Source organism: Acomys russatus, chromosome 2 (genome assembly GCF_903995435.1).
Source record: "Acomys russatus chromosome 2, mAcoRus1.1, whole genome shotgun sequence".
Taxonomy (NCBI): domain Eukaryota; kingdom Metazoa; phylum Chordata; class Mammalia; order Rodentia; family Muridae; genus Acomys; species Acomys russatus.
In genome coordinates this window covers 63,785,097-63,813,021 of record NC_067138.1, presented here as the reverse complement: position 1 = coordinate 63,813,021, position 27,925 = coordinate 63,785,097, and the positions used below count along the sequence as shown (strand labels likewise).

The 27,925-nt window shown below is 41.2% G+C and overlaps 1 protein-coding gene and 1 non-coding gene across 2 annotated transcripts in view; both read right to left on the bottom strand.

Annotated features, from left to right (window-relative positions):
• Positions 1-972: 972 nt before the first annotated feature.
• Slc44a1 (solute carrier family 44 member 1) overlaps positions 973-27,925 on the bottom strand; it is a 124,899-nt gene continuing 97,946 nt past the window's right edge. Inside the window, exons 8-16 of the mRNA XM_051162090.1 lie at positions 27,669-27,808; positions 26,388-26,574; positions 25,062-25,227; positions 24,010-24,166; positions 22,855-22,938; positions 14,287-14,424; positions 6,496-6,732; positions 4,365-4,445; positions 973-2,151 (exon numbers count right to left, since the gene is read on the bottom strand). Of these exons, the coding sequence (XP_051018047.1) occupies positions 2,128-2,151; positions 4,365-4,445; positions 6,496-6,732; positions 14,287-14,424; positions 22,855-22,938; positions 24,010-24,166; positions 25,062-25,227; positions 26,388-26,574; positions 27,669-27,808 (1,214 nt within the window). The 3' untranslated portion in view covers positions 973-2,127. The remainder of the gene's footprint in view (positions 2,152-4,364; positions 4,446-6,495; positions 6,733-14,286; positions 14,425-22,854; positions 22,939-24,009; positions 24,167-25,061; positions 25,228-26,387; positions 26,575-27,668; positions 27,809-27,925) is intronic.
• LOC127208192 (U6 spliceosomal RNA) lies at positions 11,663-11,768 on the bottom strand. The gene has a single exon (XR_007833077.1). It is a non-coding gene; the product is annotated as a U6 spliceosomal RNA (small nuclear RNA).

Below are 27,925 nucleotides of genomic sequence, written 5' to 3'. Positions count from 1 at the left end.
CACTCTGGAGGGACACCTCCTAAAATGGCTAGCTCCTGGAATGTCTTCCGGTGTGACACCCATCTTCCAGGCTGTGGCCCATTCTAACTTTAGTTCCCAATGTTTGTAAATATCAAAAATCTGCGTGGCTACAAGTCACATGATATTCTGATTTTCTCACATGATTTTTCTCTCTCACCTAGTGGGACAGTTGTTAGTTACACAATTAAATTCCATTTCAAGTGACATAAAAGTACAGGGACACTATCTGGAGAGACTAGATGGTAGATGTTAATTGCTGGCAAATTATTATTTCACGATAGCTATGCTCTGAACGCTGGTTTCCCAGATCCTGCTTAGACATGAACTCGTGTGTGTGTGTGTGTGTGTGTGTGTGTGTGTGTGTGTGTGTGTGTGGTTTGTTGTTGTTTTAATCCAGACTCTTATTGCAGATACTCTGAAGGTTCAGAAATATTCATGAGCTTTGAAAGGAAACCAAGGCATTTAGCAAAATTTAGCCTAGCTAGATTAAAGAACACCAGTACTTAAAAAAGAAAATACAATTTACCTTTTGCAGCAATTTAAAGGTCCAACCCTTTGAAAGGAAGCACATTAGCAAACAGCTGCTTACTGAGCCCTTGGGACACCGTACGCAGTTCCATAACCCCAGTCTGATTCACCGTCTAGTTCTGACAGGCAATGCTTTCTTTCAAAAGATTTTCCTTTCATGGAATGATAAATGCTGAGGCTTTTTTTTTTTTTTACAGAGCCTGTATTTAGTGCAATAAGTTTAAAAAATTTGCTCTGAAATATTTACTTTACATTAACAAAAATAGCTTCTTTTAAAAAAATTGTAACAAAAAGGAGTTATCGCATAAACAGATCATGAATTATTCTTAGCAAATTACACTTTTTTTTTCTTAAAGCATTCACCATTACAATAAGCAGAACAATGGAATATTAGCCATTCATATCTGGTAAGCTTTAGGAATGAAAAAAAAAAATCCAGCAAAACAAAACAAAAAAACCCCAAACGTACCCTCAAACATAAAGCACATTCACACTTGAGGATTAACAACACTAACCAATTCTTCAGCTAAACACTGTAGAACTCTGGATACTCAACAGATAGCCAAGGAGTGGAGCACCTGCCAGTGTGTTCAGATTTTATAGCAAGCATTTGAATAGATGGCCGTTTAACCCTAAGCTCCTGACTTGTCTCTGAAACAGAAGCGAAGCACTGAGAATCCCAATGCGTCATGTTTCATCCCTCTCTCTTGTATTCCTTCTAGAATTACCTAAGGTGAAAATCAATACGCAGAAACGTAAAGGCTACACTTGCTGGGTGCCCCAGCTTCCTTTCAAATCAGGCACACAAATGTGTGGCGGATGCTACCAGGAATCAAAAAGGAACGAGACAAAATACAAGAAAAAAGTTTGCATAATAAAGATCATCTACCCCTTTCTCTCTCTATTTTTCTCACTCTCTTCTACAGAAGCTTTAGGGTAAACTACAAATACCTGAGGAGTTGGTTACTTTTGAATGTCGGCTGACAAATGCATGAGTTACTATGAAACTTCCCATAAAGGGCCCACTCAGATGCTTCGGAAAGGAAAATGGCATGGCTTCTTTGATTGGGGAAAACAGATTTGAGAAGTCTCTTATTTACCTGGACGCACACGCCTAGCCTGACACACTAGGACTTATGCGTCAGTAAAATAAGATACTGATTTTAAACACACACCAGGGAAATCACCCCTGCAAAAACTTACACAAGAATTTGGTATAATAATTTTACCTAGGTTAAGTAACTAAAGTTAAAATTTCCTCTAGTTATTAAAAATGTTAATCAGATATGAATCTAACATTTCCATTAAGACAATTACAATTGAAAACATTAAATGACGGAAGTTGCCTTGTAAAAGCCACCCGTATGAAAGGAGTACATGTTTGACAAAAATAAGCATAAAAAAGGTATTAAATCCCTGTTCCTTTTCTCTGATTTTGGCTGATTATGTGTGTGTGTGTATATACGTATGCATATACATACACACATACATATATACACACACCCACACACACAAAGACATAGTTATGTGTATATATTGTTTTGGAATGTCAATGGGGTCCATAACCGTCGGCTATGTTCAAGCAGAACTTGCTCCCGAAGCCTAGAAAACAAAGCCATACAGAGTATAATCTTAGAAAATTACCATTGAAAGGACAGATGAATGATGCCATTAGTATACACACACACGGTCACAACAGCAATGTGGGACATGAGGTTGGCACTCCGCTCTTGAGCCTACCATGCTGAAATACTTCCCACAGGGTCACCGGGGAGACACACACAGCACACTTCAGCCCACACCCCAGAGAAATCTTAGCCTTGTGTGACAGAGCTCCAAAAGCATGCCGTTCCACTCAGCAAACTGTTCTCAGAATGGTACAGAAACCTCATGAATCTTAAAAGGGTTTTAAACTAGTGAGGCTCTTTTAAATAGCTCAAGGAGAAAAGTGGCGGTTTCTTATTTAGTTCAACGATACCCTATCAAGAGGACAATCAGAAAATCTCGTTTTCCTAAATGTATAATAACAATCACGATCTAAATGCAGACAGTCCGTATAAAGGGAGACAGGCGGCAGCGGTGTTGCTGTATGTATTGCAAGCCAGATGCGAGGCTCCCGTGGAGCACCTCCATCTGAAGAGGAACACAGCAAACAAGAGCAGGAGACTCACTTTCTATGACCCCCTCACTTCAGTGCCAAAGCTCTTGGGTAACTCTTTATGACACCAGGGCTGGGGATGTCAACTTTACATGTTTGCTGGGCACGAGAAGAAACGCTTAACGGCATGCTCAAGAAACCGTTCTCTGCTGCTTCGGGCGTAGGGGCTTCTAAACAGTGACTTTCTCAGGGGACAGACGCCAGAAGGACAACGCACTTAAGGGATGTGCTTGGAGACAGAGCTTGTAGGACAGCAATGAGCTGATGAGCACTGTAACGTGAAGGCACACCTGAAGGAAGGCATTAATGCACTGCTGTGGTATAGGCCGCAGCTGAAAACGCTATTCAGAAAAGGCTGCGGCTTCTGACAGAAAGCTGTGTAACTCGGGCAGTTCTCTCAGGATCAGTGTCTATAAATTATGGTTTCTGGTAGAGAAGGGACCCTTGTATTCTGGTCTACCACAATTCATCTGCTACTTACTAAGAATCCTAATGGAAAAACAGGCCAGGTCCATGGCCAAATTGGCCGGTTTTCAACCTCAAATATTTCTACCTTTCTTAAAATGTACATCACTGAAGAAGGGTTCAATGGAAGTTCCAACCAGCACAAAGGAGGGAGAGGTTAGCTAGTAGCTTCAAAGCTTTGTGTATGCTCCTCTAAAGTGTCATGCTTGGTCTCTTTGTTCCCTAAGCAACGAGGACAACCAGGCAGTACAAGTGACATTTCTTCATGTCATTATTGGGTTGGTGGCATCATTCTATCAGACCAGGCTTGAGGCATGTGCCACTATCCTACAGGAGAGTATCTACAAGAGAAACAACTCAGGAGAGGCTAAACGCATTAAGTTGTTTTTTCTCCTCTAAATAAAATAACCCTGTCTGACTATCATCTCTCATCTATATATCCATCCATCCATCCATCCATCCATATATTAATCTTCTGTCTATCTACCTACCTAAGTATTAGTCCTATCTAAATCCATCTGTCATCTGTAACAGGCTGGAGAAATTGATTCCTTCTACAACTAAGGCGCGGGAAGACTAGGCTGTCTTACCAAAATGGGATGTAAGTACTGATGGAAATCGCCTTGTTTGCAGGCGAAAATAACTCAAAACCAAGTAAACAAACAAACAAACAGAAATAACAACAGCAAAGAAAGTACAATCTGAGCAACAGAAGAAAAAAGTCCATTAAGAGGAAAAGACAGCAATGTAAACAGAACAACATTGTGTTTTTTAAAAAAGGAGGAATATGAACTTTTAGCAAGCTGAAAGGAACTCTCAGGATCACGTTCTAAAATGATCAAAGTGAATTGCTGGTTCAAAGACACCCCGAAATGCCCTGTAGGATGACAGGACTAGATACCGACAGCAAGGAAGTCAGTGCTGGCGTGGAGGCAAGCGATCGCCCTTGGTCCCCTGAGCGCTGGTAGGGACACTGTTCCTTTCAGCTCACTTTTACGGATGGTAGTCGCAGCTGTGACACGAGTTGTGCCATCCAAGTGATGGGTAAGCAGACAAACAGAAAGAGCAGCATGTCCTGCGTGATGCAGACAACAAACGCTTCTCCAGAGGACGTGCAGTCAGTGAAGACAGAGAGAGAGAAGAACTGAAAATGAAAGTCTTGGAGGGCGGCCACCTCCTCATCGCCACCTACCATCGGCTTTAGCTCTCTGGCATCCGCAACGCCTCCCTTACCGGCTTCTTTCATTGCTTTCCTACTGTTTTCCACAAACTCCTGCAAAATATGGACCACATGGCATTAATTTGGGGATCCTTTTAGATTTCAGGCGGTAAGTGAACTTTAATGATACAACCTTTGTGTGGGAAACTGTACTTTGAATGAACAAGAAAACTGCTAAGTTCATCTGAATGGAAAGCAATTCGAAGACGTAAAATCCTCCTTCCTTCACTGTTCTGATAATCTTACTAAGCTCCAAGAGAATAATTTTACCCAACACTTTTAAGAGTTTGCCTTTCCCACCCTTAAATTATCATTTTTCTTTGTTTTATTGTCCATATCAAAGTTAAATGAACCAAAACCAGTTGGCATCAAAAGCTTCTAGTTTCTTTTATTTATTTATTTTTAATTTTTTTTTTAGAAAGGATTTCACTATGTAGCTCCAGTGGGTCTGCCATTCACTATGTAGCCCAGGCTGCCTTTAAACTCATGGCAATTCTCCTGCACCAGCGTGGGATTATAGGTGTGCAGAGCCACACCCCACTCAAAAGCCTGGACCTAGTACAAAGACCGAGAAGTAGTAGTTGTAAGCATGAAGTCCTTTAAAAAGTACCCCCACCAAAGAAACCAAAACCAAACCACAGGTCAGCTATCTTAAAAACATCTAGCCTTAACGTTGCCTGCTTTACAGCACCCGCACCCCACTCCAGACATCATCCTATAAAGCAGAGCTATGGAAGGCGTCAGCCGGAACCTGTGGCCTGAAGTGGTGAGAGTAGGAACAAGCCCCAGGGCACTGTGCCGCTCTACTGAGGCTTGAGGAGCAGTTCCTCCCTAGCATCCTCAACATTCTGAAGAAGCACAGCGGTTCCCACCTCCAATCCCAGCACCAGGGAGACCGAGGCATGAAGAGTACAAGCTCAAGGTCAGCCTGGGCTACACAGTGGCAGCTTATCTACTTAAAAAAAAAAAAAAAAAAAAAAAGTGCATTTTGTGATCAGTGGGTTAGAAAACGGAAATTTCACCTTCTCTGGTCACATGAACCTAAAATACAGATCCAATTCCATATGAAACCAACCAGACAGAACTCATTTAGGACTTATGAAAGCTTCCAAAATTTAGTGGATGATGCTATCAGAAACAACTCAGTATCAAACAGGTCAGGTCAGTTCAATTACCTTCAATTTTCACTACTGAAGAAAAAAATTATCTCTTTTATTCCTACGTTTACTTCAGGGTTAACTGAATACCTCACGCTACCACAAAAGGCACATCATTCCAATGTATCCAATTCAGTCTTAAGCATCTTCAGCTTGGTATCAGTTAACAATGATAAAACTATATTTAATTTTTTTATTATTATGTGTGTGGATGAGTGCACCATGTGTGTGCAGTGGCCAAGGAAGCCAGAAGAGGGAGTGGGAACCCCTGGGACTGAAGTAACAGAAGGCTGTGCAGGTGCCGTGTGCTCACTGGGAACTGACACTGGATCCTCTGCACGAGCAGGAAGGGTTCAAAACCATTTCCCAGTCCCTTACAGCCATTTTAATGTGGCTTTCAAGTTGTTTCAAATTTAACTGAATTTCTAACACAGAGGAGCTTCAGGGGCTTCCGACGAGTCAGCACAGAATACTTTGACAGTCACAGGCTGCTTCTTCTATTCATTAGGGTTGCCTTCAGTCCAGCCTGGGGGTGTCGGGATGATGGGTTTTAACTAGGGTTGATGGTAATAGCCTTGGATGCTGGAAAAGGCAGATAGGACCTGAGAACAAGACTTCTGTCTTTAATACCTACTAAAGGAAAGGGCACTTTGATCAGCGGCTGGAAGACATGTTTAAAAGTCCATTCAAAGCTGTATAGCAGAGAGGGGGAAGCCACAGTTTAACACGGAGTGTTTAAAAATATTAAAGAGCACTGTTCTAGAACGTGGATCTGTAATGGTCTCTTCTGTACCAGGACAACCCGACTTCTCCAAGACAAATGTCATCCAGGACTGAGTTCTACAATTTTAGCACTGGATTACTCTGAGGGAATCAGTCACATTGAATGTTTTGAAAACATCATCGTTTTTATCCCTCAAGCAGTCGAGGGCATTTGACGCACTTACCATCAGCACTTTATCCATATAGAATTCTCGGCCAGGGCTCCCATCATTGTATTTTGTATCAATGGCAAAACACAAGAACAATACATCCACTACCATTTCGTAAATGGACAGGAAGCAATGAGCGACTAGGAAAGCAAAGAGGCAGACGATGATCAGAGGCAGCACCCATACTGTGTAATCTCGCTGGTAGTTGAGCAGCATAATCCCAGCCAAACCGGTGCTGCAGACTATCAGCACCTGCAGCAGAGAGAGCAGAGACCACACTTAATACCCTATGGCAGCAGCCACAGTTCTTCATTGCTGCAGACTGAAGAAAACTCTTCATCAGTGATGGTTGCATAAGGCTGTTCCAGCTCAACAAACTCTACATAGACCCGCATATAACATCCCTCATGGACGTCACATACATCAATGAACACGGGCTAGATAATTCATCTTAACATTAAAGATAATCTAGTTTTCCAAATGACATAAGGGCTTCTGAAAACCTCATCCATTGAGAATCTGGTAATAAATTTAAAATAAATGTATACATAGTTTTTAAAAGTTGGTTTGCACTCATAAAATTCTTGATGCTGGAATTAGTATATATTTTTCTAAGTATTCCGACATATATGAAATCATATTATATACAAAATAATAAAACTCTTCATTACAACTTAACAATATCATTATAAATGCTTTGTAAATACTTAATTGTACAATTTCATCTTATGCATGATTTAAAATATATTTATCAACTTTCCTACTATTAGAGATTTATATTGTTTTCAGATAGAAATGATGCTACAACAATCATCTTTATTCGTAAAACTTTACTTGTGTTTCATATTTAATTTCATACAGAACACATGGTAAATATAATTTTCCGTTAAGTGTAGGCTTGGACTATATGTGAAGCAAAAGTTACCCAATGCATCCATGTCCCTGCTAAAATAATCAAACAGTCAGCTCGCTTACTGTGAAGAACCACCTAGCCAGGCGCCTCTTCGCCTCATATATTTTATAGCTCTTTTAACACTTTTTATTTCAGCTTGCCAATAATCTTGCAAATGCTTAATGGCAAACGTTATCAACCCCATTTCTTAGATTGGGGAACAGCCTTGGAAATGTCGTTCAACCTGCCCAAGGTCACAGAGTTCCACTCAAACAATGCCAGCCCCACGACTCTTTACAGGTGGAAAACCCAGCAAGTATTTGGTGCAAACACTCAGAATCTTAGACTCACTCTTCTCCGGCTCTCTGCTCAGCGTATCACCAGGCTTACAAAACAAAACAAAACCGGTAGCATCACTTTGCATGCAGAGCTGAGGAGGGGCAGGCAGACTCTTGCCGCGTCCTCGCTGTCAACATCAGTGCATCTCTCCTTTGCCTTCATCATAACCGCGAGTCACAAGGAATGCAACACGCCGACTCCGCTACACACCCATTGAGCTACGGTGTATGCAATATACTGACTCCGCTGTACACCCATCTGGTCTAGATGCTTTCACGGAACCAATCTAGGTCTTCCATTTTTATGGCCTTAGACGACGTATTAATCACCTCTTATAAGTGGCTTCTTTACTGGGTGATTTTCATATGTAGTTAACTATATTAGTTCTTTTACCCATGTGATTTCAATCTTTTTGTTTTGTTTTTAAAGACACAGTTCCTCTGTATAACCCTGGCTGTCCTGGACTCACTTTGTAGATCAGGCTAACCTCAAACTCACAGAGATCCACCTGTCTGCCTCCCGAGTCCTGGGATTAAAAGCACGTGTCATGATTGTCCAGTGGTTTTAAATTTTGAATGAGTTATTTTTTATACTATCTTCAAATTCTGTACATTCTATGGGAGATTTGATATTTTCCATGCTACTGCCATCTCCCTAAAAGTCAAACCATATTTGAAGTACTGAGGTCAATTATAGAAAGTGTGGCTCAAACAAAGTAAATATTGACACAAAATGGTTGGGATGGGAAGCTGCACATTACATCACATGAGAAATAACTCAAAGAACATGTGATAGTTCTTCTCGAGAGACTAATGTAGTAATTATGCCAAAATATAACTAAAAAGCATCATGCATTTTAAAAAACTAATTTAATGGCAAACTGACAGGAACAGCACAGGAGACAGACAACATTCAAAACTTTCTCTTGTGTGAAGGACCACTAAGAAAAGTCTAGTGAATGAATGGGTCACGTATTTATTTAAAGAGAGCTGACTAAAACGGTTCTTAAACGGTAGAGGCTAGGAATGCAGGTCCTTGGGCTTTGACTCCAGAGAGCCTACTGACTGAAACAAAAATGAAGCCCAGAATAGCCCAGGTACCCCAAGTGTTGATGCAGTGCGCAGGCTCCATCGCAGGGAGCAGTGCAGTGCACCCATAATCTTCCTGCTTTAGGAAACATTCAGCTTCTATTTCTACATCTCACACACTTCAATTTTCTTTTTTTAATATGCCTCATAACACTTACGTTAGTTAAATTATTAATAAATGAAGATATATACAGGGACTGGAATATATTAATAGCTTGGTGGTAGAATGTTTGTATAGCATGTATAAAGCTCTGGGCTCTATCCCCAGAACAAATAAATAAATAAATAAATAAATAAATAAATAAATAAATAACAGACTGTGCTCTCCTTCCTTTCTTCCTTCCTTCTTCCCTTCCTTCCTGATTGGACTTCTAATCCAAGATATTTACGCATAGTGATAGAAATTCAAGTACTGTGTCAGAATGTGAGAAGTCAGGAATAAAGAATGTTAGTTTTAGAGTCGGAAAGATATAAATGTGAATGACAGTTAGTGCTTGGCCTTGTGCCCTAAGTTCATTTAACCTTTGGAAGAGACATAACAGTGCACACATTTCATGATGGTAGAACCCACATTCTGAAAATACCTGATGCAAAGCCTGACCAGTGTTCCTCCCTGCCCCTTCCCCCACCTCAAACTTATGACACCGTTTTCCTTGGAAACTGTATGTTGAGAGAATTTGTTTACCAAAAAACAATAAACCAATAAAATAACATTTATACTAAAACAATCTCCTTACATAAGTTGTAAATTACAAGACACAACCAATATGAGATAGGTATTACAAAACAGAGGGAACGTAATTTTACACAGGAAAAATAAAAACACGTTATTTTTTAGCTTTATTGGGGCAAAAATCAAGATTTTTAAGACAAAAATTCATCCGTGTAGCTTACAGGTCTCTATTACTGCTAGGCCACTATTCACCAATGACCACAGGGCTACAATTTACTAACTCAGAAAGCCACCGCCTTTGCCAAATGCCAAACTCTTTAGAGAACACCATCTCTAAAGGTCATCAGAGAAATGAGACCTGTCATGTTATACTTTTGTTTTCTTTTACAACATTTAAATTAAACTTTACATTTGAGGAAATGTGATGCATATAAATATAAGAAATCACTCAGAGTCAGTGCACGTACTCTTTAGCTAGCTCAGAGCTATCATCTTGTGCTATTATGGCTCAATACCATGAGGGATACTGATGCTGACACAGTCCAGAGACAGAACATATCCACCACCACCACGCCCTTCACTTCATCATCCTACAACTATCCTCATCACCCCGTCATCTTTAACCAGAGGACCACAAATCCACTGTAGCATGAACATCTCCAAGTCTGCAATGTTGCCTATTGGTCACATATCAATGGAAGCATGCAGTGTTAATAATTTGAGATTAGATTTTTTTTTCCCCACTCAGTATTTCTTCAAGTTTCACTAAAGTTACTCCATCTACTAATAGTTAGTCCTTGAGGTCAGCTTTTATAATGCTTACAATGATCTATGTGAGCTACTTTCTTCAGAAGCTACTTCTATACAATAGCACCCATTTAACTATAATAAAATTCTTTTTAAAAGATTAGTGATCAGAGAAAAGTGCGCACATATACTACACTGTGAAAATGACGGGTACCATATCTGTCTGTCTGTCTGTCTGTCTATCTATCTATCTATCTCTTTCTATCTCTATATATGTCATATTCATGCTTTAGAGAATATTCAATTTCTTTTTTAAAAAGATTTATTATTTATACAGTATTCTGCCCGCATGCACATGCTTGCTACAAGAGGGCACCAAATGTCATTACAGATGGTTGTGAGCCACCATCTGCTTGCTGGGAATTGAACTCGGGACCTTTGGAAGAGCAGACAGTGCTCTGAACCTCTGAGCCATCTCTCAAGCCCAGAGAATACTCCATTTCTATGTCTCACACTTAAACCTAATTTCTTAATCTTCATTTTTAATATATCTCATAATGTTTAAGTTTGTAAAACCTAATAAATGAATATATAGTCAGGATTTGTATATGTGCATGCGTGCATATATACACATGTGCTTGTGTGTGTGCACACATGGGGAGGGTAGAGATGTGAATCTTCTGATACTGAGCTATACTACTAGCTCAGAACTACACTTTTAAAAAAGAAAGATAAAGACTTTTATTTTCCTGTGTTAAAAACTCGGAAGGTATTTTTCCTCTTTAAAAAAAATCATTTGAGTTAACTTTTAAATGTATATTTATTTTATAGTTTTAAAGGTAACTTTCATTAATGCCATTTTTGAAGATTTTATTTTAACTTTATGGGTATGAGTGTTTGCCAACATGCACGTGTGTACTGCATGTGTTCCTGTGCCCATGAAGGCCAGAAGAAGGTGTCTGGAGTTACAGACGTTGGTGAGCCACTGGTGGGTGCTAGGGAGTGAACGTGGGTCTTCTGCAAGAGCAGTGAACACTCTTAACCCCAAAGCTATCTCTCCAGCCCCCATTTATGCTATTACTAAAATTTTAACTTAATAAATCACATTAAGAACTCTAATCAGTTCCACTTCTAGGCTTTTAGAATTGAACTAAACCAGCAAAAATTAACATGAGTGTATTTGTGCAAAGAGTTTTATTGTAATGTAACTTGTAATAGTAAAAGGCAAGAATAATGTAAGTTATTTTAACTACATTATTATTATTGTTATTGTTAATTCACATTACATCCCATTATAATCCCTTTGTGTTGCTCACCCTCCCTCCCTTTTCCACTCTACTCCCCTCCCCTAGACCTCTGACAGGTGGAGCTCCTCTCCCCCTTTCCCTGTGTTCCCACAGGGCCTCTCCCTTAAGGAGCAGTGATCAAATCACAGGCATCAAAAATAACATGGAATGCTTCATGAATATGTGTGTCATCCTTGGCAGGGGCCATGCTAATCGTCTCTGTGTCATTCCAATTTTAGTATATGTGCTGCCGAAGTGAGCACAATATAAGTATTGTAAAAAGCACACACGAGAGGATTGGTGAAGAAATAATAGAGTGTACATCATATTTAGAAGATGTTTACTGGACTAGAAATGCTTGTAATATCAAGTGAAGAGAAGGGTAGGGGTTTCCCCTTCCCCACCACCTAAGCTGTGTTAGCACACAGACAGCACCCAGGACCGTCTGTAGTGCATCACAAATAAGCAGTCTCTATCTGGGGAGTGAAGAGAAAGATAAGATAAATCTAAAGAAAAGCTTTCAGTCAGATTACTAGCACACTAAAAACAAACCCCACAAGCCAATTTAAAGCCACTGCGCTTCATTGCTTATGCACTCTTCCTTCTAAGGGGATGCACACTGAGCAGAGAGGAGGCCTTACCAGGGAGCCTCGTGGAGAGGCATGTAGGGCTATCCACTGCTAACATTTGAGATGCTAGCTTTCCCTCTTCTGATGCACATTTTAGTTGACTTCCTAGCTCTGTGCTCGGTGGCGCTGGGTCTTCTGCATGCTTACTACATGTCTGTCACCAAGCTTCGGCTCTGGTCCTTAACAGACTATATGAAGTGTAGTTTTACTCAGTGCTATCACTGACTGCACTATATTCTAAACTCAAAATAAGAACATGGTTTAATAAGCCAGCTTTTAAATCCAGTCATTTCTTGAGTTCTCAGCATTGCATTGTTTATAAAAGGTCCCTATTACAAACAAACAATCAAAGCAAGCTACAGTTATTTTGTATTTAGAACTGTTTTAGGGGTAGTTCTGACATTATCACAATTATTAAATAACAAGACTTTTTTGACAAACAATGTTAGTTGAAAAAAATGATTGTACATGGTTAGATCAGACAGGCCTGGATATGAACTACAGCCCTGGCACATTCTACTTCTCAAAATGTGGCCAGTTAACTACCTCTCTGCACTGCTTCCTTCATACACATAAAAACAGCTAACAGTAATGGTCCCCTTCCACCTTCCAGAAGAGGAACAGGCACTGCCAATTAGTCTAAGTGTCTGTCTCTCTGTCTGTCTGTCTCTGTCTCCCTCTCGCTCTCTCTCTGTCTCATATTGTTTGTGCTCATTCTATTTTAGCTCTAGGGATACATTATGAATTTGTAAATAAAAACAGTCCAAACAAGACAAAGAATTTAAGCCGTTGCTGAATCAACGTGGATCATGTACACAACCAGCAACACCGTCAAATCCTGTTCTTGACTTAACAAGGACGCATTTCACCTTTACTATAAAGATGTCCTCTCAAGTAAAAACATGACACAACCAAATGCATTATAATGTAAACTTAATTATAGCTATTCAAAGTAATTACCCTTAATTGTTTTCAGATGTCAGTTCCCTATGACGCCACACACTTCAAAACACACAAAGCTACATTTCCATTAGACCAATTTTTTTTTTTTCCAAAGACATTTTAAAGGCACAGTGGCTGCTCCGTCCCAGTGTATAAGATGGTACTTAGTGGGGTACTGACCATCGTGTGCATGAGGAGTTATGAAGGTCACTAAGGCAAGGTAGTGAAGCTGTATGAAACTGTGCAGCGGAAACAGCGGGTATGTATGCTGTGACTGTCCCACCGCAAAAACACACAAAGGCACAAGCGACACGCTAAGTGACGCCGCAACATATACAATTCCTTCATTTTCCAAATTTCCTAAATATTCTCTAACTTTAAATAAAGGTGCAATGAAATCTATGTATAATGCTATTTATGATTTTAGTAGATTTTGATAGCATGGAATAAACTCTTTTCTCGGCTTTAAGAAAAGTAGGTCTTGTTCCCTAACACCTCTATTTTAAAAGGATCTTTCTATAATAACATCTAACATTCACCAACAATTAACAATGTGTCAGGCGCTGTCCTAGATAGCCTGTGAGGTCTAAAGCCGCACGACAGTAAAAATGTGTCCCCGTTATTATGCCAACTGTACAAATAGTCACCACACGACCTGCAGAAGAGAGCAGCATGTTTAAGTCCATGATGTCAGGCCCAGACTCCAGGTGCAGCACTATCCCTGCCTTAGTTACTTTTCTATTTCTATGACCGGAAGCCACACTCTCACACTATGACACATGTACAGAGGTGAGAAGACATCTCTTCTTCCACCTTCACACTGGCATTAGCTCCAGGGTTCGAACTCAGGTGGCCAGACTTGTGTAGCAGGTGCCTCTACCCACAGAGCCATTTCACCAGCCTTCATAACTCACTATAGTTCACAGTGTACAGAGAAACAGGCCAGTAACTTAGCCCTGCTGGATCAGTCCTCCTGTTAACTGTGAACAACAGAGCTCAACTCATACAGTGATTATGAGGATTAAATGACCATAATACATATAAAGTAAATTAAGAAGTACCTAATGCATATTAAGGTGTCATAAACATTTGCTACACAGTAATTGACTTCTAGATTTGTGCTAGGCTACATCATTTTTAAATTAAAGAACAAAACTTTGTACGTCTGCCCAGGCATTATGTTTGTCTCAGATAACACAGTTGGCCTTACCTTGCCTAGAAATAACATGAAGTCCCCCACCGTGTTGATGGCAGCCACTCGCAGGGCATTCTCCACTAGGATGACAAAGGCATCCTTTGCTGAGGTGCAGAAGTTGGTGCTGTTGATAGCTGTGGCTGTGTATGCATTCTAGACAAAAGGAAAATGTTTCTATCAGTCTCCAGAAATGTACTTTTAAAAGGCATCAACCATGTACGCTTACAGCACAGCTATGAGAAGACATCAGTAAAACACACAGCTTTCATGTGGTGTAAAGTAAGACTGGGCATAGAACACAGGAGCCATAAAAGGACAGATGGATGAATGGACAAATGGAAACTTACGGTAAAAGGAGCCCCTTTCTCGTTCTCTTAGTTTGGCCCTGTAAAAACACTTACTCAAACACACGCAAACGTTCTGACATCCAGGAACTTCCTCCCTGTCTTCCAAAAATCACACATAATTTTAACTTTCCTGGATGTCTCAAACTTGTGACTAAAGGGACTAAGGTACACTGCTGACCATTTCTCTGCTGGTTCAAAATGCAGAGCATCCCAGAACTGAGGCCGACCAAGTTGTTCATGGTGCTGATAGGAAACCAGAGCACATTTTGCAATTCAGCATGACTCTGATACACAGATTTTCATCATAAAAACTGCAATAGTTTACTACCTGAATATATTTATTTCAAAAGCTAAAAGATACAGTGGTTTTTGTTTTTGTTTTTTGTTTTTGTTTTTGTTTTTTTGCCAAAAACAAAAAACAAAACAAAACAAAAAAACCAGGCCATTGCTTTTGTTAGCTTTCTTTCTTTCTTTTTTTTACACTGTCATCTGCCTGCATGTTTTATCAACTAGAAGATAGCAAGAACCAAAGAATTAACTCCACAAGGCAGTACTCCACATTTTCCCCCCTATCTTCTACAAAAACTCCTTTTGAAACATTCTGCAAAATGCCTCAGCAAAGTAAAAATAAACCATCCTTTGATGTCGTGTTACAGTGACCCTGCTGGAAAACCATGGAAAGCTCCTGTCCCAGGCAGACCTATTCTCAAAGAGCACAGAATGGTCCCCCGTGCTCACTAGTTCCCTAAGCACTCAGAAAAAATACACATCTAGCCATTTGTTCCAGAGCAAGGATGTTCAAGCCACCACCTGAGGGCTCTGGCCAGGCCTGGCCTGCTGGCTGCCTTCATAAATAACGTTTTTCTGGGACAACGTCCTGTTCATTTGGCAGAGACAAGTACTTATAACTGAGATTACATGGCCTGTAAGACCAACACATTTTCTGGTTCTTTCTAAAAGAAAGTGGCCGATCTCTATTCCGCAGCACCGCTGAGGAGCAATCCTAAGCTAGGTCCCGTCTACAGCACCCACTCCTCAACCTTGTAGAAAGCTGAAAACGATCATTTCAAGCTTTAAAAAGCTTCTCGTCTTTTGGCATATTTTACTTTAATTCTTGTTCCCTTTACTTCCTACTTCGGTGCTCTGAACCAAACCTACAGCTCAAATGTGCCAGGCAAGTGGCCTTACACGCTACAGCCCCCAGCCCTTTATAACTCTTTGATTGATTTATTTATTTTATGGCTGCCACAGGAATTCTTGTTGTCTAGGCTGGTCTCAACCTTGCTCTACAGCTGAGAATGACCTCTAACTCCTGGTGCTCCCGCTTCCTCCTCACAGAGCTTGGATTGCACTACCTTGCCTGGCTAATTCTTTAGCCCAAGGCTTTACTGGGAGCAGGCTGCAGGGATATGGGGTGTAACTCCCTCGAAGAGAAAACTCTTTCTACGTTATTTGTTTTAATTTTTCAGTGCTTCTTAGGCAAATGCTCTACCGCTGAGCCACATCCTCCACCTTGATCTCCTGTGCTGTAAGACTCGACTAATGAACTAGTTATTAATGCATTTCCAGGAGAAAATATCCTCCCATAGCAACACAGTCTTCCAAAGGACACAGGTCCAGTTCCCAGTACCCACGTGGTGGTTCACAACTCCCAACTGTCCATTACATCCAGTTACAGAGGATCTGGTGCCTTCTTCTGGCCTTTGCAGGCACTAGCCATACATGTATTCAGGCAAAACATTCATACATAAAACACAAATTAAAAAATATAATAAAAATACATCTTTATTTAAAAATCATTATAATGTTCATAATTAAGAAAACTGAGCAACTCTAAGAAAACCAAAGTAATTTGGTTTTTCAATACAAGATTTCTCAGTGTAGCCCTGCTGTCCTGAACAGGCTGGCTTTGAAGTCACACAGATTCACTTGCCTCTGCTTCCCACGTGCTGGGATTAAAGGTGTATACCGCCACTGCCCAGCTAATTTTTTTTTTTTTTAAATAGAGTTTTACTGTATATGTCAAGTTGCCTCATAACTTACTCTGTAGCCCAGGGTCAGCCCTGGGGTTCTGATCATCCTGTCTTAGCCTCTCAAGGGCTGGGATTACAAGCTGAGCCATAGAGCCTGGCTAAGAAGACTTACTAAATCAGTTAGGTTCTCAGGAACAAGTCAGGAGGCTCACGTATCCCCACCCCCTCTCTTACCCTCCTCCTTCCAGCTGCCTCCAGCAAGCATCTCACCTTCGCTAAGTAAACGATAAATGCCTCTGAGTTCATCTGAGAAGCCATTCTTGCTGCAGTCAAGTGATGTGAGCTATTTGAATACTGTCTATAAAAATGTATTTTTGTGTTCTTTAAGTACACACACACACACACACACACACACACACACACACACACACACTATACAATACTGCTGGAGGCAGGGTGAGATAATGAAGACTGCTGGGCAAAGTTAGGCTTAAACACTTCCTCTCCCTCAAGGACAAGCAATCTGCTACAACGAGCCAATATCAATTCTCCTATCTCTAAAGCACAGGAAATGATGCCTTATTTACACAGTTGTATTGGGGAATTGCTAATGTATATAAATATAAAGTATGATTAATAGGGTGTGTGGTGCGGTGCACTAAAAAATGACTTGTTATGTATCCCGCTCACAGGAAAAAGCTTTATGATACTAAAGAGCTCAATCAGTCAGCGCACAGTGTGAAATAGCTAGTCCCAAACAGTGCCAGAGAACGAGTCCAGTGTGATCCAATGCCCAAAGGAAAACATGTTCTGCTTGTAACAATCTCTGCACCTACGTGAATTCAGTTAGGCTACATGTGTCAGCACCTCCGTGTCACAGCCGGTGCTGGAGAACAAGGAGTGGTTCACAGGTTGCTGGCTGTCTGTACAATTCTACTCTGTAAATAATAAATGGAGTGTCAGTCCTCTGTAAATACTCTACAGCAGCAGCAAAAAACTATTGGTCCAGGGATAACTGACACTGTGTAGCCCTAACAACTGTTTGTTCTAGCTCACTTGGATTTTTTGGGGGCAGGGGGTTGGTTTGGTTTTCTAAATTAACTGTCAATATTTTAATAAGAGGAGACAGAATGTAAGCCTCTAGAATTCTGGTGTGTGTGTGTGTGTGTGTGTGTGTGTGTGTGTGTGTGTGTGTGTGTGTTTTCCCCTTCCTCAGAAAACTGAGCAAGTTAGAGACTGTCTACAAATGCACAGAGCTATGGATTGGACGACCTCAGTAGTGACTGCCTGCTTTAGATGGCACAGCAACCATTCAGTTCACAGTCCCCATCACTGTCTATTGCCTTACACACACACACACACACACACACACACACACACACACACACACACACACACTGCTGCAATCCTTTACATTCCTGGAACTGCCCCTCGAGGCACCTGAGTTTTCTAGTTCTGTCCCAGGCTTTCAGAGGCTGCATGCGAATCTCAGAAGAAACAGCAAAAGGCTGGGTAGGACCAGCCACGTAAGGAGAGGACAGACACCTTCTAGACAGCACTGGGCAGAACAGTTTCCAATGGGGACTCCTTTATGTAAAGCATGAGGCACAGCGACTGGCACTATGGCAAGCGCTCTTCAGCAGCTAGCATCATAATCAACATCACTATTTCACTGTGCTCTACCAAATACTCTATTCAAAGAGGAAGGAAGTGATTTGGGAAGAAATGTTTTAAAAGTGAGGAACACATCAGAAGATTTTAAAAAACATATATACAATAAAGCTACAAGAATTCGATATTATAGTATTGATACAGAAGTAGGAGGATTAGTACCAGAGAAGACACGTCCTGGCATATGCCCATGTGACATAGATGAGTTCAGTAATCCCAGCACTTGAGAGCAGCAGCCTAAGAATCTCTGCAAGTACGAGGCTAGCCTGGGCTACATACGAGGCTAGCCTGGGCTACATACGAGGCTAGCCTGGGCTACATACGAGGCTAGCCTGGGCTACATACAACAGACATCCTTGTCATAAGAAGCAAAGAGGAGCTCAGTACATGGTTAAACGGGAAGAACTTTGTAGCAGGAGACACACTGATTACTGACTGATCTTAGGACAGTTGACCGAATCCAGACATGTCAGGGAATTAGCCAAAGAAAAGAGGAAGGCCCTAAGGGTCTATTAAAAACTATTATGGAAAAGCTATTTGATCTTGAGGTGGAAAAACCTTGTTCAGCTTAAAAGTTACGTAGGAAGCCACCAAAGAGAAGTTTAAAAGATCTGGCAGGAGGAAATAAAAAACCTTCTTATTAAGTGATGTACAAGAGCAGAGCAGTGGTGGCGCACGCCTTTAATCCCAGCACTCAGAAGGCAGAGGCAGGTGGGTCTCTGTGCGTTTGAGGCCAGCCTGGTTTACAGAGCAAGTTCTAGGACAGCCAGGCCTACATAAAGGCGGGGGTAGGGGGGGGGGGCGGGGGGAAGAGATGATCAAGAAACTAAATGTGGCCATTACTGCAGAACAAGTGGCCAGTTGCTGAGAACACGCTCCATGCTCCATGCACGTGAGAGCTCAGCACTGTAAACATCCTTTTCATTCACAAAATAATAGCCAATGTCTGTAGAGGCTGCTACTATCTCCCCCTCACACACAGGGTTCACATATTCACAAACAACTCAGTGCTCTAAGCGTGTCCAAGGCAACAGTAAGCATTTAATGATGATGACTACCATGTGAACATAGTGAGATCAGGCAGTTGTTCTTCTTGTTGGAGCTTTTATAAACTGCTGAGTACTTTTATAGTATGCTTAACTTTAGAGGAAACTGGTGTCCTTTTAGAACGCTTTTCGGATTACCTCGGCCCCATTTTAGTAAATCAGGATGAGCTTGTTTATAAAAGGAGATCTGGCTCAGACGTTAGGAACACTTCTGGCTCTTGCCCAGGGCTCGATGCACCCTCACTGAGCACCTCATAATCATCTGTAACTCCAGCTCCAAAGGATCCAATGGCCTCTTCAGGCTTCTGAAGGCCTCCCATTTACACACACACACACACACACTCACCATTAAGAATAAATCTTTAAAGAAAAGGAAACGGAGGCAGTAGACAAGTGACAGCATGTGCCAGACAGTCACAAAGAGAGTTAATTTACCTGCACTGAATTCCACCCTTATGTAATGCTGGTGGTGACAGCTAGTACGGAATTTTCTCTCCTTACTAAGGAAGGGAACTGACTTACAGTTTCACTAAGCTTGCACAAAAGTGTTGAGACTGAAATACGCCCTTATCAGTATCTGAATTCTCCCCACTGCACACCACCTCAACAGGACTCAACCCTGGATGCTTCACATTCTGAACGCTGACTCATCGTCATGTCGACAAGGGAAGACGTGAGATACCATGGCTCAGACAGCAGCAGGGCACCGAACATCCACACAGCATGTATTACAACACGCAGAGAGGTGTCCCTGGATTCCAGCCCCTGCTGCACTTACACCTCAGTGTTTCAGAGTGCCAGAGAAAGGTGTCTTGGGGTGGGGGGCATCTCTCAACACTGCCTCGACTCCCAGCATTTTATACATGTCACACAAATGGGTGCTGACCTAGCTCAGAAGCATCTTCCTGGAAGTTGAAAGCGCTCTGCTCTAGAAAACTGCTCCTTACGCTCTACTTGTCATGGCAGGAAGTTTTCTAACATCTTCAGTAGGGTTACATCATTTCAAATAAAGCACCATAAATAGTTGGTCCTCACATAGCTGGATTTCATAGCCCCAAACCCAACTACTAAATGTGTGCCCAGAACTCTCCATAAAGCTTTGCTCATGTTTGACCTTTTACTACTTTAATGCATCTCTTGAAAGCTCAGCTATGGATGGGGTCAAAGGTGAAGATCCGAATTGGACAACACTTGTATGGGAAGCACCAACATCACAGAATTACTGCTGAGCTGCTGACAGAGGGTGTGGTTATGTCTTGAATCTCATACCGGCTCATCCTTTGAAGGCTTGTTCCCTGGCCAGAGGTTCTGTTTTTGGAGGCTGTGGAGCCTTTGAGTGGCAAGCCTAGCTGGAAGAAGTAGGTTCTCAGCATGAGCACCTGAGGGTCACTGCTCAGTCCCTGCTCTCTGCCTCTGGTGTGCTGTGGAGAGAGCATGCGCCATAGATTCCTGCCTCAACTCTACCACGACAGGCTAAATCAACTCAGAACAGTGAGCCAAAATAACTTTTCTTTTTCATAGGCTGTTTCCGTCAGGCATTAGGGTCACTGGGGACACAAATAACTAATAGAGATACGCTATGCTAGACTGTTTACACTGGTCAGTGACTACTTGTCATAACATATTTTTTTCTCCCTTCACTACAGCTGCACGCCTTTACTGTGAGATTTTTTTTTTTTTTTTAATGGAGTTGTGTCTTACTCAGTTGGTCCTTTGGAACCTATATAGTACCTGGAATAACTAAAAATTTATTCTGAAAGCACCTGAAGACCTCCTGTGCATCAGACACTGTGCTACCCCCTGAGAAGTCAAAGCAAACAGGAGTTCTGCCTTTAAGTAGCTGTCAATCTACAGGTTAAGATAAAGAAGTGACAGGCAGTTTCAGCTCCTTAATGTTCTCACAGAGGCATGGCTTGGTGTTATAGAAGCTCAGCAGGGGGCTGGGTGATGAGAGAAAGCTTACCCATTATGGGCTCCTGGCACAGGGCGGCCTGGGAGCTGAGATTACAGAGCCAGTCTAAGCCTGTCTTCCTGAGGATAAGCTACTTACGTAAGTATAAAATTTAAGGACAATGCCTTTTAGTATGCCTGTACCAGGCCAAATTTTCAAGAAATTTCCAGGATTTTTCTGGGTGTTATTAATTATTTTGAATGAGTTTCTAAACACTTGTACATCCCCAGAGAATAATATGATCTGTAAAAACATATTGAATAGATTCTTATTGAATATAATGATGTATGCATACCCACTTTCTCATATTAACTACAGAGCTCAACAAAGCAAAGCCCAGGCATGCTCGATATCGTGGCCACAGGATGACCACCTTATGGCTAATACACAGTGACAGGGAAGTACAATGTTGTAGATAAGTGGAGGGAAAGTCAATCATTTAGAGGGGAATGGTAAGAAAGTCAATTTCACTTTGGCCTGTTGGATGAAGGGATCGATACATTAAAATTGATCTTTAGGGAATGGAAAAGTAGGGAAAAAAATAGATGAGAGGGGCGGAAGATGGCTCGGGGGCAAACACACTAGCTATGCAAGATGACATGGACACACACACACTAATAATAATAATAACAACAACAACAAGAACAGCAACAATAATAATAAACAAAACATTTAAATGATGGCAAGAGAACTCTGTAGTAAGTCCTATGTGATGAGACACAGAAACACAGAGGGAGCCCTAACCTGCTTCCCTGTGTCAACTCCTTCCACCAGCCTTAGAAGTAACACCTCCCAGGGCTGAGAAGACGGCTCAGTCAGTAAAGTGCTTGCCATGCATGAGGACTGAGTCCTCAGAATTGTGTAAACATCTGGGCACAGTGGCATGTGCCTGGAATCTCAGAACTGAGGAGACAGGAGACTCCCTGAGGCTTGCTGGCCAGCCAGGATGACCGAATCAGCAAGCTCCCACCTCAAAGAGAGACCCTGTCTCAAAAAACAGGTGGCCGGTGATCGAGGAAATTAAACTCTGGACATTGTCCTCTGGGCTCCACACATGTGGACGCACACAGAACCATGAACACATATGGAGACGGAAAAGAAATAACACTTCCTCTGATAAGTTTCCTCTGATCACTATTGTAGAGATCTAGTGGTTTAACCAAAACAAAACAACAAAAAACAATCAAGAGCAGTGATTTTGAAGAGGGGTCAGCTTAAGAAGGACCAAGGACCCACAACCGACTTCACTGAAGTGACGCTTGCAGCAAACAGTATTTAAATAATGCAAGGACAAAAATCCAAACAATAAAGATGCGAATTAGGAGAAAAGAGATTATTTTTTGCAGAAAGATGAACCAAGTGACATGTTTATCCATATAGCAAAACTAAGGTCAATATAATAACGATGTCAGTGAACCCACACATTAGTTTAAAAACAAGACCATGATTGATGCACACTCAAAGAACCATGTGTAATACCAGAAGAAAAACACAATTTCTTCCAATTAAGTTCAACTATTTTATCTTGGAAGAAGGAACAGCAAATCTCTATTTGAAAATTAGCTATATATATATATATATATAGTATATTTTACCTGATTTAAGTAATTTAGGCACTTTTCAAGACACCAAAGGCAACAAATGCAAGATTTCAGCATACACCGTGCACAAGCATTTTCCTGGAGAGAGGGAAAAGTAAAATAATTAACAAACACAGAAACAACTTAATCACTGTGCATGCAATTTCAAATGCTAAAAACAACAACAACAAAAACAACAAAACATTTAAAAACCGCAATATAAGCTTCAAGGCCTCCATATCCATTTCTCCCATCTTTCAATATAATGACTGAGTTATTTAAAAATCACTTGAAATCAACATTTATTTACCAAGGACTGCGCATACGATAGAGTAAGGAATACAGAAGCAGCAAGACAAGATGAATATAAATACTAAAGGGCCAGACTCAGAGTGTGGTGGTGACTACATGTTGTGAGAGTGCAGAACATGCTTGGGGAAGGGAGTCAAGATCAGTTTCTAGGATGAAGCAGATTTTGAGCAAAACTAAGTTGAAATTCATATTATTTCCAAAGTCAATAGGGAATTTCTATATGCTAGGTAGTAACCTATTACTAGATGCAAGGATTATGTAGATCTTCTCCACTCTTCAGATTGTAAATGTTTCTTTTCCCATAAGCCTTTAAGTTTGGTATAATTTCATTTTTCATTTTTCACTTTGGTTGCCTGTCATTTCTGTTTTTTAAAAAAAAATCCTTCCCCAGATCAATGTCAGAAACCACACCCCCTGTTTCTTCCTGGTCAGTGGTTAGAGACTTACTGTTAGACTGGCTAACTTCCGGTGTGCTGTCACACAGCAGGGACACTTGGCTAACTGTTCTCTATTAGGCGTAAGGTTTGGATGTTCTTACCACACAGACATGACAAATGCTGTGAGGCTATGAAGTCTGTATGTGCTGAGCAGTCTGATTTGACTATCTGACAGCTACACATGTATGAGAACACACTGCATTCCATGTGCATGCGCAGTGATTATGGGTTCATTAAAAACTAACTTTAAAAAGGGTAGAGAAGAGTTTTGAACTCAATACACTCGGTGACCAGTGACTGGACAGATTTTCAGGACCTGTGGAATGTGGAGATGGGAGACAAAGAGGAGCTCATGTCCTACTGTGTGCAGCAATGAGGTCTGGTGAACACCCGAGAGAGTCTGGTGAAACAGTCCTCTTACCTTTCCTTTGAGCTGACTGTGGACGTACATTAGGATCATCCTTGGGATTTTGACCAGGGTGATGATGAAGGAACCTTTCGCCACAGTACCAAGGTGGTAACGAATAAGGCGGTTCACTGATGCCAGAATAGGTGTGAATGGCAAATTCCTTTTATCCCTATTTTTAAAATAATCAAAAGAATAATTAAAGCAAAGCCTGGAACAGGGAGGAAAACACAAATATATATGGCCTGGAATCTAATGGAGTGGAAATAAAAGTCATGTAATATTATCTAGCTTTAGGACAAAATGACAAAATAACCACAAAAAACATTGTGAAAATGCCACAAAATCAGTTTTGTTTTTCCACAATATGGTTCTTATGCTTTGCAGCTTTACATAAAACTGGATTTTGAAAGTTCTTAATAGTTGGGCGTAGTGGTACACGCCTTTAATCCCAGCACTCAGAAGGCAGAGGCGGGCGGATCACTGTGAGTTTGAGGCAACCTTAGTCTACAAAGCAAGTTCCCGGACAGCCAGGGCTACATAGAAAGACCCTGTCTCGAAACAAAACAAACAAACAAAAATCTATAGCTGGTAGCTCATTATAATAGATTACTGTGTGGTTTATTCCTTTAGGTTTCAGCCCTAAGGTTAGCAAAGCGGCCTCACAGCAGTTCTGAGAGAATCAAACTATGCTTGCCCTCTAACAGATTTTTACATCTCATACTCAACAAGTTTACTTCCTTACAGAAGGCAATTTAGGGCAAGTCATCGTCTTCTGCCCTAAAACACATTTTGAGGCAATTACAGGAAAGTGTGAGGTATGGAATATCCAACCCGCAGAATTATCAACTGAACCATTTTGTCACGGTCCTTCTCACTCACACACACACACACACACACACACACACACACACACACACACACACACACACACACACACACACACACACACAGAGCCCTCTTTTCTTTTATCAAAATGAGACAGTTCCAGTTCAGTCCCACTTTCTTCCCCTGTAGACATGATGACGTAAATGAACTGGGGTTTTCTCACAGGTAGGAAGTCTCACCTGGTGAAGTAGTATGTTACCACAGCCCCTGCCACAGTCATCTGCTGGCATGCGAGAATGAACTCACTGATCCAGACAAGGCCAACCACATGGTACCACCACATGTACTGCAAAGGCCCAGAAATTTTGTACTCCACGAAACCTTGTTCATTCTGAACAGCGCTGCCTGGGGAATGTCAAGGAAACAAAGAAGTGTCATATAAAGCAGAAACCGAGACACCCAGCTACTGAGCTAAGAGGTCAGTAGGATTTCCTACAGCAGATGCCGCTCCCAGGCAGAAGTATTCCAGGCTCGTAGTGCTGTCTCACTAAAAGACAGCAATCGTTATCACTTTAAAAGTTGTGAATTTAAACATTACACAATTACACATTTTGGTCTCCTCTAAGGCATCAAAGAAAGTGTTTAAACTAATCTATTTAAATATAGTCTAATTCCATTATCGGTTATTTAGGCATGAATTTTCAAACACTTCAGTGTTTGTTTTGTTTTGTTCTCATTTCTGGGTTTTATTTATCCAGTAATTATCGATCTAAACTACTCACTAAGCATAGAAATCAATGTTATATTCAATTACTAAATGAGCTGACTGGCCAGAGATGTTTCATACAAATTTCCTCTCACTAGACTCACTACTCAGAATTAACTCATGTGTCTTAACCTTTGGTACTGAGTCTGGCTATCAGCAAGTCAGAGTCTACCTACAAAATTGTAGTCCAGGAGCCAGGTGCAGTGGTGCACACCTGTAATCCCATTACTCAGAGAAACAGAAACAAGCGGATCTCTAAATTTGAGGCCAGACTGGTCTAAAAAGCAAGTCGAGGACAGCCAAGGCTACACAGAGAAACCTTGACTCAAAAAACCAAATCAAACAAACAAAAAAGGAATTGTAGTCCAAGATGACTCTGGACTACGAAGCAATGCTCAGAGGCTATGGATTCATTAATTCGTTTCAGAATGGATCCAACTATCTGAGTAAATTGAGAACTCACTTCAAATCCATGACCCTCTCAAAATTAAGCAGTTTTAGGTCTTAGCTGGTCGAGAACTAAATTGCTAAGATCTGCTGAAACTATGCCAACGTGGGAATGAGTTATTGAAGACTCTTATTAGATTTGATAGCTACTGGCTCTTTGTAAGCAAATGTATAAAGAAGTGTGTGTGTGTGTGTGTGTGTGTGTGTGTGTGTGTGTGTGTGTGTGCACTAGGATCACTTGTGTAGCAAGCACTCTATACTGAGCTACACTCCCATCCATCTTTGATGACTTCTAATATTGGGGTGCAAATCAGATTCATGGGTAAGAGGAGGACGCCGCATCTCTTCTCACCGGTAGTGCCAAGGAAAAGGAGTGTCATTATCCAGTATGCCCAAAACAAAACAAGAGCAAAGAACGTCCAGAAGGGCTGGAAGACTAGCAGCGGCAAGTGTATGAAGACCTTGCCGGCCACGTGAAACAAGGCGATGGTGAGAGCAACACGCTTGCGCATAACCAGCATTATCAGGAACAAGATGACCTGAGCGCAGAGGAAGAAAGGAAAGAGTTATTTCTCTAAGCAATTAAAACAGAAACTGCAAAGTGATAGAAATTTCTAACGCAACTTTCTCAATATATTACGACTGGTCATTTCTCCACTAATGACCAGTCAAAATGTGTTGTCAGTCAGGACACCACTCTTCATTTGCACAGGCGTGCCTATGGTCCTGAGAAACGGTGGGAGAGCTATATGCCACCACCGCAAAGCAAGGGAAGTATTCATTTGTATTTTATCTCCTTTGTTGACTGAAACTCCTTAAGTGGGATCTGTGGCAGAATAACCATTTACCTACGCGCCATCTCCACCTCTTTCCCTAGAAGCTAGCACAGAGAACTGTAGTTAAAGAAGCAAGACTGAAGCCGGGCGGTGTTGGTGCACACCTTTAATCCCAGCACTTGGGAGGCAGAGGCAGGCGGATCGCTGTGAGTTCAAGGCCAGCCTGGTCTACAAAGCGAATCCAGGATGGCCAAGGCTACACAGAGAGACCCTGTCTTGAAAAACAAAACAAAACAAAAAGGAGAAAAAGAAGGAAGAGTGACAAATGTCTTTGGAGCCAGTAGTTTCAGTGGCATTATTATTAGTAGTAGTATCACTGATGCTCAACCGAAAGCTTGAGACTACCCCTCACCTAACTATAGACTAATCAGTAAGATTGTCACCGTGTAACACTCATATCAGTGGAGTGGGTCTCATTTATATTTTCAATACAACATATGATATTAAAAGGTAAAATTCAAATAAAAGAAAGGAGAAATAATGAACAAGTAAGAGGAATGTCAATCTATTTCCTAATACTATTCAGAAGTATAGAGAATTGTTTTCTAAAATGTAACAATAAGAAATGTTATTAGCAAATGACAGTATAAACATCCCAGGTGAAAACTATCTCAAAAAGCAGACAAAGAAGAACAAGTTGTTGTTACATCAAAGAAAACTCATCAACTAGAGAAACCTTTGAACTGGAAGTACATTATGGGATAGCAATACAAAGGCCAGAGTAGGTTTCTGTTCTGTTTAGCAGAGCCTGCGAACATGCACACAACCCTGAGAGCTACACTTGCGCCCCTACTCACAGTGAACACTGTAGCTGAAATGGCATAGATGAGGAGGGCCCGCAGATTGTCTTCAGCCATCTGAAGCTGCTCAGGAATAACTGCTTCTTTGGGGAATCTTCTCTGCTTTGCATATAGCCACCACAGTACTCCCGTGCCACCTGGAGATACATAATTGGTTTTGCAAAACCAAGAAAATATGTGACATACATGCTTAATTTTCTAGACCTACGTTTTTGTTTTTTGTTTTTTTTATCACCAAGAATGGGACACAGTGA